Source organism: Protomyctophum bolini (genome assembly GCF_963924005.1).
Source record: "Protomyctophum bolini genome assembly, chromosome: 21".
NCBI lineage: Eukaryota > Metazoa > Chordata > Actinopteri > Myctophiformes > Myctophidae > Protomyctophum > Protomyctophum bolini.
In genome coordinates this window covers 13,631,357-13,645,583 of record NC_137882.1, presented here as the reverse complement: position 1 = coordinate 13,645,583, position 14,227 = coordinate 13,631,357, and the positions used below count along the sequence as shown (strand labels likewise).

At 42.1% G+C, this 14,227-nt stretch overlaps 1 protein-coding gene across 1 annotated transcript in view; it reads right to left on the bottom strand.

The window, feature by feature from the left end:
- The window catches only part of ube3c (ubiquitin protein ligase E3C), a 41,782-nt gene that overhangs the window by 16,326 nt on the left and 11,229 nt on the right, over positions 1-14,227 (bottom strand). The window contains exons 12-17 of the mRNA XM_080793215.1: positions 9,766-9,852; positions 8,045-8,202; positions 6,142-6,368; positions 3,158-3,262; positions 2,952-3,039; positions 495-592 (exon numbers count right to left, since the gene is read on the bottom strand). Of these exons, the coding sequence (XP_080649341.1) occupies positions 495-592; positions 2,952-3,039; positions 3,158-3,262; positions 6,142-6,368; positions 8,045-8,202; positions 9,766-9,852 (763 nt within the window). The remainder of the gene's footprint in view (positions 1-494; positions 593-2,951; positions 3,040-3,157; positions 3,263-6,141; positions 6,369-8,044; positions 8,203-9,765; positions 9,853-14,227) is intronic.

The window sequence follows — 14,227 nt, the reverse complement described above, 5'->3', positions numbered from 1 at the left end:
TGGGTCAATAGTAAAACTACCACAGAAAGTTATTTCAAATTTGAGCTAAAACAAACAGACCAATAAGGACAAAAAAACTATCATGAATTAGTTTGAAGTACCTGGGCAGATCTTCTGATACAAATTGTCTACATTAATTCAATATTTAAGAGGAGGTTCTGCATAGTCTTTACAGTCTTTACTTGCCCTGGGTGAGGGGACTGATAAAAGGACTGACAGGGTGATACACCATTACACCATTAATACACGAGCTGATGTGCCACATGTTGAACTGTCACCATGACAGACAGACCTGAAATTAAATTTTGTCTTAGTGAGCGTGGACATCTGGTATTTTCACATTTTGTGCACAACACTGCTCTGCTGCGAAGCATAAGATGATCGATTGATTATAATTCTATTCATTGAGAAAGAAACTAATGGATCGTTTCAGCAGCTCTATTGTTTTGTATGGGTGTATTGTGTGTATGGGTGTATGAGCATGGGTGTGGTACCTTGACTCGCTCCTCGAATGGAACCACAAAGGGGAGCTCTGTCAGGATGGCCAGGTGTCTCTCCTCAGACACAGAGAGCTGCGGGGGCTCCATTCCAACTACAAACAAATAAAACACAACATATTTTAGATGCTTTTGAACATGACATTTCTCTCCGGTCATAATTGTTAGGCAGGACACTTCTTCTGTCATTGTAGAATGAAGTCTTTGATCAAACTGTTCTCTGTCTTGAAGACAAAAAGTGGTCTAGAAAAGCTTGGTTGTTCGCAGCTGATCCAACAGCCATGTTTAAGTTCAACCAGGCTAAAGCCCTGTGTTCATATCGGTCTCCCTGACAAACACAACACGGCAAATTCATATTGATCATGAGTCATGACAGACACTTTGCTCCAGGCCCAGCATTTCACATTTCAACTGTGAATGTAATATTCTACACAGAACCGGTCTTACAATTTAAATTTGATTTAAAATGTGTGCTTCAAAAAACTGTTTCTTAACCACTTCAACAACACTAGCATCTCTATTCTGGGGACAATGTGTCGCAACGTGTTGTGAGCTTGTAGATCTGTTACTTTTGTCGAAGAGATTTGGTGTGAATAAAAAAAGAACGCATCAAGTACAGACAATGCAACGCAGGTTTTTACTATAGAGTTAAACACAAAATAAAATGTCTTCACTGATGCCTAACGGATGCAAAATCTTGCTCATCCGTCATTACAGAATTGTTACCCACTCTTCTTGACGATTGTATAGGCCACGCACAGGACTACTTAGTTAAGACCCTGTTCACCTTGCTGCCGCCCGCTTACAGGCAGGCCATTAAAGAAGGCTCAATCCTCCCTTCACCATCCTACACTAATACACACTTTTAATTAACTCAACTGTGAGCTGCCCATCCACCTGCCTGGCTGGATCCATTAAGCAGACGTTTGTTTTGCATTAAACTTGGGGTTTGGACCGTTTAGCCTATGGAAAACTGCCACAGCAGCTAAAAAAGCCATTCACCAGCTCACTTTCCTTCCACTGCGGCTCAATTATTCTGCTCAATTAGTCAACCTGATCTGCATTTCCCCATCAGGTTTCCATCTTTGAGGAGAAATATGGGCCCCGGAGTGGTCAATACATTGCTCATTCATCAGCCACGGGCCTGTCCATTTAAGGAAATGAGAAAAGGCCAGACAAACACAAGGACCAGATGTGGCTGAGTTCATCAGGTACTTTCACACTAATTGAATTTATCCCATAGAGCCTGTGAGTGGCATTAGACAGATCATACACACATTGTTATCTGCTTGTTTTCACACCGCACTTCACAGCAGCCCCGCAAGCTCACAGTGAGCCAGGAAAACGGCTGCCTGCTGCAATGTCTGTGTCCTCCTGACACAAACCGCCTCTAACTGGCCAAGCCAAAGAATGGCGTGGCACTGATTTTTGTATGCATTTAATGAGACATGATGCGTATTCAATGCCCATTAATCGCTGTGTCTTTGATGAAGGGTGAATGAATGCTACTCGGTTTCCACCACAAAATATTGCAGTCCCCACTTCAACAAGGTAATTTCAGTTGGTGTTATCTAACATGTATAACTCTCAGAGTTAGTCATAAGAGAGGAATGTTTTGCCCGTCTCCTAATCTGTAATGTTTATTAACGCCCAGATCAACAGAATTCCACAACTTAAATAATTTGAAGATGAAGTTTGAGCATTGAGACAAGCATTCTATGAGTCCATAAAGCCCGAGAATCATCAAACATTGGTGTGACTACTTCACTGAGTCTTGGTTTCTACCTTCATGGTTGTTCATGTTCACAAACCCTGACTCAACATTGAACAACAAAGTTTTTAAATTGAGTGAAGTATGAAAAACAGCTGAAACTACTATTTACTGGACCAGGTTTGTCTAGTTTCTGTATCAAGTTCAACTAATATCATAAACCAGTGCCTCCAGTTTTAGGTGGGAAAAGTGAAAAGTGACTCATCGCTCACCCTTACTAAGCACAGTTTTGGTGGTCACCTTATCTGACCACCAAAACTGGAGTATGAATAGGCCAGGAGAAGCTGTGATTTTTTCATTGAATTTTTATTAAAAAGAAAAGAAGTAAAAAAAGAAAGAAGTAACAACAAAATAATAGTTCTATAAGTAGACCTTCAATTTCAGCGATTAGTCGAGATAAAATATTTAAAAAAAACTGCTGAAACTACTTTCATTCCAATCTTGTTATACCTTTACAGATAAAACACTATGGTTGACGGTTATGGTAAAAAAACTGAGTTTCTATCACGTTATCAGTTTCATATGAAAAATCACCAAGCCTATAGTAATGCAATCAAGTCATCAGATTGCCGCCAAGTACTAACATTTCAATGTACACTTTTTTATGATTTATAACTTAAGTGGCTACTGTATGCATTTGTCTTTACAGCATTTTCTTAATATATGGATTATTTAGACTCTACCGTCGAGTGTAGACTGAAGTGGCCCGATGCGACCCATCCTCCTTGTTCTCCACACATGTCTAGCAGAGGGGACATACAGCTGGGTGACCTGGAGAAACAAGAGACCTTCAGCCAAATTCTACACACTACTAGTGAATGGAGCGTGCGTGTGTGTTTGCGTGCGTGCGTGTGTGTGTGGGGGGTTGTCTATTTTCACAAGATGATACCTTATCTGCACGGATGTTGACTTCAGCAGAGAGCCAATGACCTCTAGGACAGAAGGGCCGTCTTATGTCACGAGCCTTTATCATCTTCACCAGGTTGGTGATAACCTGAGGAGTAGATCATACAATTATTAAACAAAACTACTCTTATTAGGAGCAACACATGCAGAAGTACAATACAACATGGCCAGACAGCACCCTGGCATGCCCATCATCAGAATGGAGAATAGGAACTACACAGCTAAACGGAGGCTTTTCATGTGTAAATCGTTCAACGACTATGTGCTTTCTCTTAAAAAAAAGAAAGAAAGAGAAACAAGGGGGGAAAAAAAGCAATTTGAGAGTTCAGCCATTAGTGCGCCATTTATGGGCAGTATAAAAGAAAAACGACCTGCGCCGTCCCTCAACGTCTACGCCTGTTAATTACTGGTCGAGCTCTGCTGACATCAGCCCTGAGACACAGAGGCAAGGATTCAGCAGCACCATCGCTTCCCCTTCACAGAGCCACAGCACCGCTGTGGCTCTGTTGGCGAGTGGCGCGAGCGTCATTCTAAAGCGATGCATTTCATTTTGATACCATTTTAGACATTTAGCAGACACTCGTAATCCAGAGCGATTTACAGTAAGCAAGAACAAAAAACATGGTAATACATCATATACATAGAAATAGTCATCATGAATCATACATAAGATAATCTGAGCGGGTGGAGGGTTTGTAGGGTCAGACTTGCAAGATATGGTTGCTCTGATGCTTTGAATACCAGCATCAGAGTTTTGTACTCTGTGTACAGCGAATCAACTCTTAACCTTGTTTCACTTCAATTGTGTTCCACATACTTCCTAGACAACACCATCCAGCCTGTGCTGTGTATAAATGTTTTTCTTTCTTTTTTAAGAATGGAATTTCAGAGGCCTGACCACTTTGTAGACTACAAATCTCTAGGCCAATTAGGAAGTCAAACACTCCACTCATGTTAATGTTGTAAAGAAAAAATCATTAGTGGGTCTGCTTAAGTTCTGCCATCTGAAACAGAGCCGTTTTGATGATTCAGAGTAATAAAATGTGCTGTTGTGGCTCTGACTAGTCGCTTCCAGTCACCCAGCCGCGCGTCATTCAATAAGGAGGAGTCATTTCCCCTACAATAACAGTTACTGCGATTCCATTTCCATATAATAACCAAGCAAGATTGTTTCAAATCGAAAGTTCCTTCTCTAAAGCGCGTCATTTTCATAAGATGACAATCAATCTCGGGAAAGCGCGGGGAGTCGACCGGAGTCGGCAATAATGGCGAGTGCAAAATGCTGTAAAAGACGTGTGACGATGGGTTTGGAGCGAGCCTACCCCCTGACTCGGGGAATGAATAAGCATTCCTTAATTAGCCCATCGGGTTAAGTGCAAGCCGTAATGGGCCTTTCCCAAACTCCTGTGTGACATCGCTCTCCAAACATGGCCAAGAAGAAAGTTCCATTAGCAATATTAATACAAGCTTAGTTGATCATTTTCATTCAATTAACTTCTTTCAATTAAATAGATAGCTCGACAATGGAGGTGATAAAAGATGGGGAGGGACGCCTGATGACACGAACCAAACATTAGCGTGTTAGGGGTCAGTGGCGTTAGACCGACTGTAAATCCCACCGTTCAATTTGGAAAATGCATTTCTCCTGCTCCCCACTTCTTTAATGGGTCGTTTTAGCTGACAGGAGGCCTCCGAGCGGATCTTTTATGAAAATTCCTGACGCGTTCTGCACGAGATTCGCCACCTTTCCTGCCAGCTGCTCCCGGTGAGCTTTCAAATCCACGGCCGAAGAGCAAAGGAACAAAGTTGCGTAATTGCCTCTTCCGTGATGGAGGACGGAGGGGGAAGGCGGCGAGAGGAGAAGAAAAGCAAGAGGGAGGCGCGGAACGAGAGAGGGGGCTAACGAGGAACGACGCTAATGTTGCCAACTTGCCACGAGCCTCATTTCCTCTTGGTAAATAAGCAATGGATGTCCTCAGCGGCTGCTCTGTCCTTCATCCATTGCCTGCTCATGTACACACATGCTTGAGTTCCCTCTGGTAAACGCAAACACACAGGGGTGGTAAGCTCCAGTGCACAGGCAGGCTTTATCACAATTAAGCCAACTATTAGTCACATATTATGGCTAATGCTCTAAAGCAGTGGTTTTCAACCAGTGGTCTGGGGACCACCAGTGGTCCTTGAGGTGGTTCCAGGTGGTCCCCAGTTAAATGATGGAGAGTTGCTAACCTAATGCATGGACCCTAATAGATCTTTAACTCTTGAGAGCGTAAAATGAAACCAAATGGACCTGTACGCTCAAGAGTTAAATTATTGTTAAACATCTGTACTTAATGTACAAGAAGTCGACACAATTAGAGATTGTAGAAGAGAATCATTGTTATTTTGATCACCACATCAATAGGGTATTTAATTGTGGACACAATCTTATCCAATGACAACAAAATAGGCTAAATGTCATCAAATGGTGGTCCGTGGCTCAAATGCTGAATAAATAATGGTCCTTCATATGAAAAGGGTTGAAAACCACTGCTCTAAAGCAGGGGTCTTCAAGTTTTTACAGGCCGATGACCCCCCTAGCTGAGAGAGAAACGAAGCAGGGATTTGTTTGACAGCACTATGATCATCAGTGTTGTGTAAATGTACCGGTAATGTTTTGTTTGTTTACACTTTAACTTTGCTAATAATAGGTTAGATTCATGTTCACATGTGTTTTCAGACCTCAGACATTTTAATTTGAGACTCCCCTAAGGAGTCCCTGTTGCAGAATTTTGATATTTTATATTATAATAATGTATGACATACTACACTTTATAGTATATCAATAGGAAAACAACGGAGCGTGCCCAGTTACAGTAGAATAAACCTTCGTGAACTTAGCCTTATCCTCAGTTAAACAAATACAAAAATGCAAGAACAACGGGGGTGAGCGTGCTTTGGGGAGAGCCTTCCAGTTACTGTTCTCACCTTGAAGAGCTGGACCCAGCGTTTTTGCTCAGCTAGAATGCGCTTCTGGACCTCGGCGTTGGTCTTGACGCCCACGCTGCGGAAGGCGGCCATGTACTCCTCACGGTGCTCTGTCTTGGTCTCCGGGTAGGCCAGCTTGATAATGCCCAGACAGGCGTCTCTCAGGCAGCGGGAAAGTGTAACCAGCTCCACCAGAGTAAAGGGCATCATGGACGACTGGCTCTGGCCTGCAAAGTTAGACGAGGGCGGGGTCGACATTAGCCCGGTTCTCTATTTTACTGACAATTCTTCAGTAACTTTAACAACTTTAACAATTAGGGATGTCGGTAACGGTTAATTTGCCAGCCGGGTAGCCGATGGCATTATCCGGTTAATTAACGGTTGTTGATTATCTTTTTTCTTTCATTTTTTAATAGGCTACCTCAAATGTAATATGCATGTATAGGCTACATAATTAAAGTTGGTAGACGAATACTATACATTTATTTATGCTCCTTTTTAAAAAACAAACAAAAAAGCAACATTTAACAATATAAATAAATTGTTGTAGGCTTAATCATCAATAAACAACGCATCGCATCTGCATGCATGCATCTGCACGTCTACAGTACAGAGGTCCGCCGGTTATAGTCCAAAAGCATAAGTCCAGTCCAGATCTGAGCAGCCTATACCTATAAAGCCACTGGACGCATGGGCTAAGCCATTTTTTTATTATTAAGGAAGATCAGCATGCATGTCACTGTGTTCTGTTTGTTGACTTTTCGCTGACGAGAAAACCTTCAAACATCGATAGCACATGGCTAACTTGATAGCCGTAAGCCGTGCTAGTGTGGGGAGACGGATTGGAGGAGGACTGGAGGAGGAAGCAGCGGCGGCTGTAAACGTTCTCCCTCCGATTTAATAATGCCAAGTAGGTCTCTGCATTGATACGGTCGACATGTTGTGTTAATCTTGTCTCACTGTCACTCGCTTAAGTTTTGACTACCGCAAAGCTACCGTTGTAGCCAACTAGCCAATAAGCCATTGAAGTACAACAGAGAACTTTGGGACATTGAGGGGGCAGAAAACAGCGCCTGAGCACTGTTCATGCAGCCTGGAGTGTGACAAGCTGGGCGGCGCAAATAACTAATAAATGTGTGCAACATGACAACTGTTTTAAAGTATTGTACAGTGACAACTACAGTCTCTGTAATGTTTATTTTGTACTATTACTAAAATTGATCTAAAATAAAGCGATTTAAGAACACGCATTTATTATTATGCAAATTAACCGTAAAGCTGATATTTCTACACTGAATATTATCTTTTGTGAGTTGAGTGTTACCCGTTCTCAGACCTCAATGTATGTGTCTGTGCAGAATATAGAGCAATGTTAACTATGTTAAAAATTTTCACTGCCGGAAAGTTTGTGAACGTAGACGTAGACAAAACAAACAAGATTCTAATTACTTAGCTTTCTAAGACTGAAGTATACCGTCGCATCCAATGTTTAAAACTCAACAATGAAGGATATTTACAAAAATGCAAATTTCAGTAAGATCCTAGTGAGAGTGGTATTACTACTTTTTGGGGCATAATTATTATTAAAGGCCAACATTAAAAAGAAAACGTGAAAATAGCAGCTCACACTACAACGAGTCTCAATGCATTGTGAGCTTACATCAGCAGTCTTCGAATTGTTCTGACAGTTTTGATTATTATTATTATTATTAACCCACCCACCCATGCACCTATGTGACTGTGAGCACGAGTATGACTATTAGTACCAGTAGGGGCGCTGTTGTTGTGCCAGAAACAGAGAGAGAGCGAGTGCTGCACTGTTGCCTGCTAATGAGGTGAGTTGCACTACTCAGTTCACACGGGTGTGATTTCTTTTAAATAGGGCGGAATACAGTATATATACCTTCCAGTTCGTGTCCAAAGAACTCGCTGTCGTGCACGGAGATGAGCGAGTGGCTGAAGAGAGAGCTGAAGAGATAGAAGATGGGGATGATGCGGTTGGAGTCGTCCAGGGTCATGGGAGAACCTCTGGAGATCACCTGCAGCAGAGGCACCATGGAGCTGCAGAACCAGTTGTAGGAAGGAACGGGTTCAGAGTTGAAGCATGAAAACACCACCCTATATATATATATATATACATACATACATACATACATACATACATACATACATACATACATTTTAGGTATGCGGTCTAGCTTAACCCCCTTGCCGCGATTGCCGAAGGTCTTCGGCAATTGAAGCCTAATTTTGATATTAACACTTGCCGCCATTGTCGTAGCCCTTCGGCAATTGCGCTTTTATAGTGCATTTGATCGATCGAGCCATAATGCTACTTACGTTAGCCGGTTAGCTAGCTGTGTTGTTAGCACAGCACTGGATCGTTCATCTTAGATCATCGTCGCCATAAGAATCCATTCTATCCATTTCTTTCAATCGCCTGTATCTCCTATTCCTTGTCCCAGATGGCATTTTTGGTCAAAACAGCGTTTCTTTGACGGCACGAGCCGACGTTGTGGAGGGCTATAGTGTACCGGCATGATCCGATCATGTAAACAAAGGTTGTCTTGGCAACGTAAAGCTGGCAGGGATAAGCCCACTTCCGGTTGAGGCAAAATGTGGCTTTTCAAAATAAGAGCTCAAATTAAAAAAAATGCTGGCGTGAATTAGGTCCTAATTTCTCAATAAATGGTGGCAGTAAATGAGTTAACTTGGACTCAGGGGGGTGGACGCCTCTGCCTTGCATAGTCCCCAGTGAATAGGCATTTTGCCCTTCACTGGTAACCTTATTTTGGATTTGTTTTAAATATATGAAGGTTTTGTGGGCTGGGCTTTTTACTAAAAAGCCCCCCCTTTTAAATACTACACACATACATACATACATACATACATTTCAGACGTTTTAGCAGTTTTTAAGGACCCACTTTTAGGCCAGTGCACCAGAGCAAGCTTTTGCCTTTTTTTAAACCCCACCCATTTTAACCAAATACATACATTACATACACACACACACCAGTCCCTCTGGGATTCTGCCATCACAGGTATTAAGCACTTTCAACCTGGCATCGTGGGCATGTTACTGACATGCACACATTTGCAAAATGTTTCAAAACTACTACTAGAGGACCATGCAGGTCTGTAAAGATGCAAGTTGGGAATGAAGCACATTGGGAATGCACGCTCAATCCGGCTACGCAATATCAGTTGTAACCGTTGACAGTAAGTGCACCCGCCATTGTCTGTCTGCCATGCCCATATATGGAGATTTCTGTTGCTTTTATGCCCATATTATGGATTGATGCAAGGAGGTACACCATGGGGATTTGCGGAATATCTATATTTTTGGGGGCTATAAGGCCATTTTAATCTTAATTTCTCCTGTTCAGTAGGTTTTTCATTTTCATCATTCCTGATCAAATTTGACAAAAAACATCTTGATTGCAGTGCACATTTTGCTAAAGAACCATCAATAGTCAATTTGGGTCGCAATAACCACGCAAAAATGTCCCGTGAAATATGGGACTGATAATATACCATTTACACTTGCATGCACACAACCACAGGTACACAGTACACACATGCACGCCCGTTAGCCAACATTTTGACAACGTTGAATGGACTCACCCAGTGATCATTTTGGTCGTCATTGATGTTATCAAGTGCCACAGATGCCTCAGGAAACGTGCATTGAAGGCTAAACTGTACAGAAGTCTGTAGGGAGTGAAGGAGAAGACAGACAGATTGATTCGTCTCACATTTGATGTTTTTATTGTTTACTTATTTTTCCTCACATCGACCTCTTCGACAAAAAGGAGAAAAGAGCAAATATTGAGATATTAACCCATTAAAACTGGGAAAGCATCCACGTCCGTTTATATTTTTGCGTTGGCTATTCAAAAATAGCAGATGTACAAGCTCAGCCAGCTTGTATATCTGCTATTTTTGAACACATTTGAGAAGTGTGAGAAGGACTGATTAAGAAGACATTCAGAATGGGCCTCAGATCGATGGGTAGCCGACACAGTCAGTGTGTAAAGTGTAGAGTGGCTTTCTGTCTTTCCGCCTTGAAGCTTGGATTGTTAACTTTGCCCAATTAACCAGAAGACACACATAAAAAAAACAGGGGAAAGGTAAATACCGCTGTTAACCAGTATTTCCCCCAAGGAATTTTCTTGGACCTATTCTCTCCCCCCCATATACCTAGCGAGCTCTGAAAATGGATTAAATGAGCCATTAAGCTTTATTTAGGCAAGGCACCTTCCATTAGTAAACTAGTTGTTAGCAAGGGTATCGGGCCCGGGTCATAAACAGCCATTCTGGCTTCCTGCTGGAGCCCCATTTAACTTAATGGCCACGGAGGGAGACAATGGAGTATGGGGGGGGAGGACAAGTGGGAGGGGGGTGGCCCTCGACGTGACCCCGGAGCATCAGCATGCTTCCACACTCACACTGAATTACATGATAACAGAAGGGAGGGGGGTGTACTCCACATACCTCCCAGTACTGGCCTGGTACTCAACAGGCCACAGCACCCAGGTGTGAAGCTGATCTTTGTTCAAGTGTGTTGTGTGTGTCTATTATGCTCCGACTGGGGATTGTAGTGCCTTTTCACACCGAGGGTTAACAACAGGTGACAATAATGTGGTAAGTAAGCTGACAAGCTAAATAAAGTGCCCCCTTGCATATAATGGGGTCTCTGTCTGGGAGTCGAGCGCAAGTGCTCTGGCACCTATAAGCATGCCTGTCTTTAATGGGCACATCTCCCATTCACGACACACGGTAGGAGGAAAGGTCAAAACGGGCAGGGGGGGGGGGGGGATGGGAGCGAAGGAGACAAAAATGAGGGGAGGGACAAGAATAAAATAATTTAAAAAAGACCTGATGCAGAACTACACTCATGTCAATGTCAGGGCCAGGGTCCAATCCCTTACTGTCGAGCAGCACGCAAAATCATTTCGGAATGGAGTATGGAAATGAGGGAGAGTGACAGCCGCCCTTTAATAAGGCTTGAGAAATGGTTGGAGGCGAGCCCCCGTCGTCTGTCAACTTACTACAAGGCTCAGGAGAGCAGCGAGGAGTCAGGCGTAGTGCTCCGGGTTCTTAACAGTGATGCGGGTGTTTGATTGAAATGGGAAACAAAGCACTAAATGCCGGCTGACACGCTGATTTACAACCTGCTAGAAAACCCAAACCTCCATTTCAATCACGGAATGAACCGCTAATAAACAAAGTAGGGGGCATCAAATGGGGGTTGTGTTTTGTGCGTGTGTGCGTGCGCGCGTGTGTGCATTTGCATGCGTGCACACATGTTGGGCAGCTTGATGAATCTCACCCGGATCATTGCATTTTGAAAGTAATGAAAATAATTTGCATTTCAGCAGAAAATAAGCCACTGGTGTTTGGGTGACATTTTCCACCATTAAAAATATATATATTTAAGAATGCTGAGATAGGGTAACATTTCCCCCTTCAATCTATAAAAAGACTCTTGTGTGTTCACATAATTTAGCGCCATTATCTCATGTCAACTCCAAAAGTAACTTGTCAACCGTTCAAAGCTCATCTGGGGTTCACTTTCATCAGACAGATGCCCGTTAGCGGCAGAGTGTTACGTTAGCCGAGGCTAAACAATCAAAGTGAGATTACACCAAACACCCAACACAGAACAATCAAAAGTAGATTACACTGTACCCGACTAAAAAGATAAACACGCAGGCTAGGTGCAACATGGCACTTCCATTAAATCAGAATATTCAAACACCACCACCAGGCTTGAATCACAGGGCATCTTTTTGCCTTTTAAGTATCTGAGAGGTCTTCTGAGAAGTAGGGGTCAGCTTTCAGTTTCTGCACATATTTATAAAAAAGGGTACTACGGCTGGGCAGGATCGAGGACCAGCTGACCAAATGGTCTGCTTTCCTCTCTCTCTTTTTTAAAAGCAGTAAATCAAGCCTGGGATGCAATTTGCTCCCCTTAGCCTCTTGTAAAGCTATCCCGTCCACTCCTGCAGTGATTAATCTTTCTCAGTGAGCTAATTATTTTGTACAGATATCCGATAATGATGGAGGACGAAGGGCAGGATTTATGGTAAAAGCGGCGGGACGGAGGAAGCCGTAAAAAAATGAAGGGGATGAAAATACAGAGGAAGAGGAGGAATCTCTCAACTCTGTGGAAGGTATTTGTAAGGAACACTGTAGCAACATCTGAATCGTTTTCTCTAAAGGTCAGCCGATATCTTGGCCATTATTGGACTTTTTTTATGACAATCTGTATCTGCCAATTGTGTCCTGATTTCTAACCACTTTCTACCTGTTTTTTTGGCATGACGGGATGCAAAGCATTGTGAGCTTGTAAATCTTATAAATCTTCTTCAAAGCAATATTGACCTTAAAAATGCAATATCGGTATTGAAATTATGTCAAAATAATATATCGATTTAACCATGTTTGTAGTTGTTGAAAGTAAAGTGGAAAAAGCCTTTTGTGAGGAAGGCCTGGGCTACACGTACCGTGACATTTTTCTGTACGTTCTCAGCTACACGAACACAGTATTTTCGGTGGCTAAAACTGTGATTTTTGTAAACAGATAAAAATGAGGGGATTTTCCAAAATATCTGTTGTAAAGAGTGTTTGATAAACGATGATGGCACAGCTCAATTTGTAAATAGCCATTGTTGCTTGCGCCTGGATACTACAATGATGGTGGATATCTATCCGATTGTTTGTTTAGCGCTGTTTAAGAACAGTTTTGTCAGTGAAACAAAAAGTTATAATAACAACAGCTTGTGCCAAATTTAACTGATGAGCATTCCTGACCGCCTCTGATCGGGAATTCACTCCCGTGTTCAATGCGTTTCTGCATTTGTAGGTCTGTCACAAATATTACATAATCGTCATTAATTTCTCATAATCATCAAAATTGTTTCCACGTTGAAAAATGTTCATCATAAATGAGAATCTGAAATAGCTGATCCACAAGCTTACAAAGCGCCTTTATGTGATGCGTTGCAAGCTTGTAGATCAGCTATTTCTGTTATTTGTACCTTTGTTGTTATAACAAACATTAATACATTTACGTGTATTTCAGTTATTTTCCTGTGCAATTTTTTATTATGATAAAAAGTAAAAAGAAAAGCATTTTTAGCCCCTCCTATGTCCAGCTTTTGGTATGTGTGCACAAACTTTGTCCTACACAAACATTAAATCCCATTGACAATGAATGGACAAAGTTTGTGTAAACAAACATTGCGTAACACAAACATTGATGACGAAGGTGAGGACGCAAATTGTGATTGGCCGGAATGAGATGATATATGAGGATAAGAGCGCCCCTCACTTCACACAGGTGTGATTTTTTTATTCATATGTTCCAATGTTCAATGCCAAAAACACAATTAATTTGTTAATCTCAATTATTAGTGTGACATTTAATCTTCAACTTCAATTTGTAATTGTGACAGTCCTACATGTGTACAGAGAAAGTTTGGTCGTATGGACAGGGATTCTTCTATTTTTAACAGGACGAAAATATCTGCCGATTTAATCAATGAGCTCCCATAGGGTCAACTAGTTTGAAAATTGGTTACGTCAAAGTACTATATTTTACATTGTGTGTTGCATTCATTTGTGCATCAATAGGCCCAATAAATCAGGTAAAAGCCCTCTGTTTTTTAGAAGTCTGCATCTGCACCGAGAATAACTTACTGTTATGTTACTGTGTAAGGTAAACCCTATTGGAATTGGAAGCTTGTACTGCAATATCGACCAAAATTCCAATATTGTGCATCCTCAAAAAGTGTCCAGCAAAGGCACATGTTTACTCCCGACGTGGCCGTCAACCTGTCTCTTTCTCACACTCACACACACACACACACACACACACACACACACACACACACACACACACACACACACACACACACACACACACACACACACACACACACACACACACACACACACACACACACACACACACACACACACACACACACACACACACACACACACACACAAGCGTGCTGAAACTGCTGATATACTCGCACATCAACGGTTAGCTTCCTGGTTTGGCTCCAGTAATCATTAA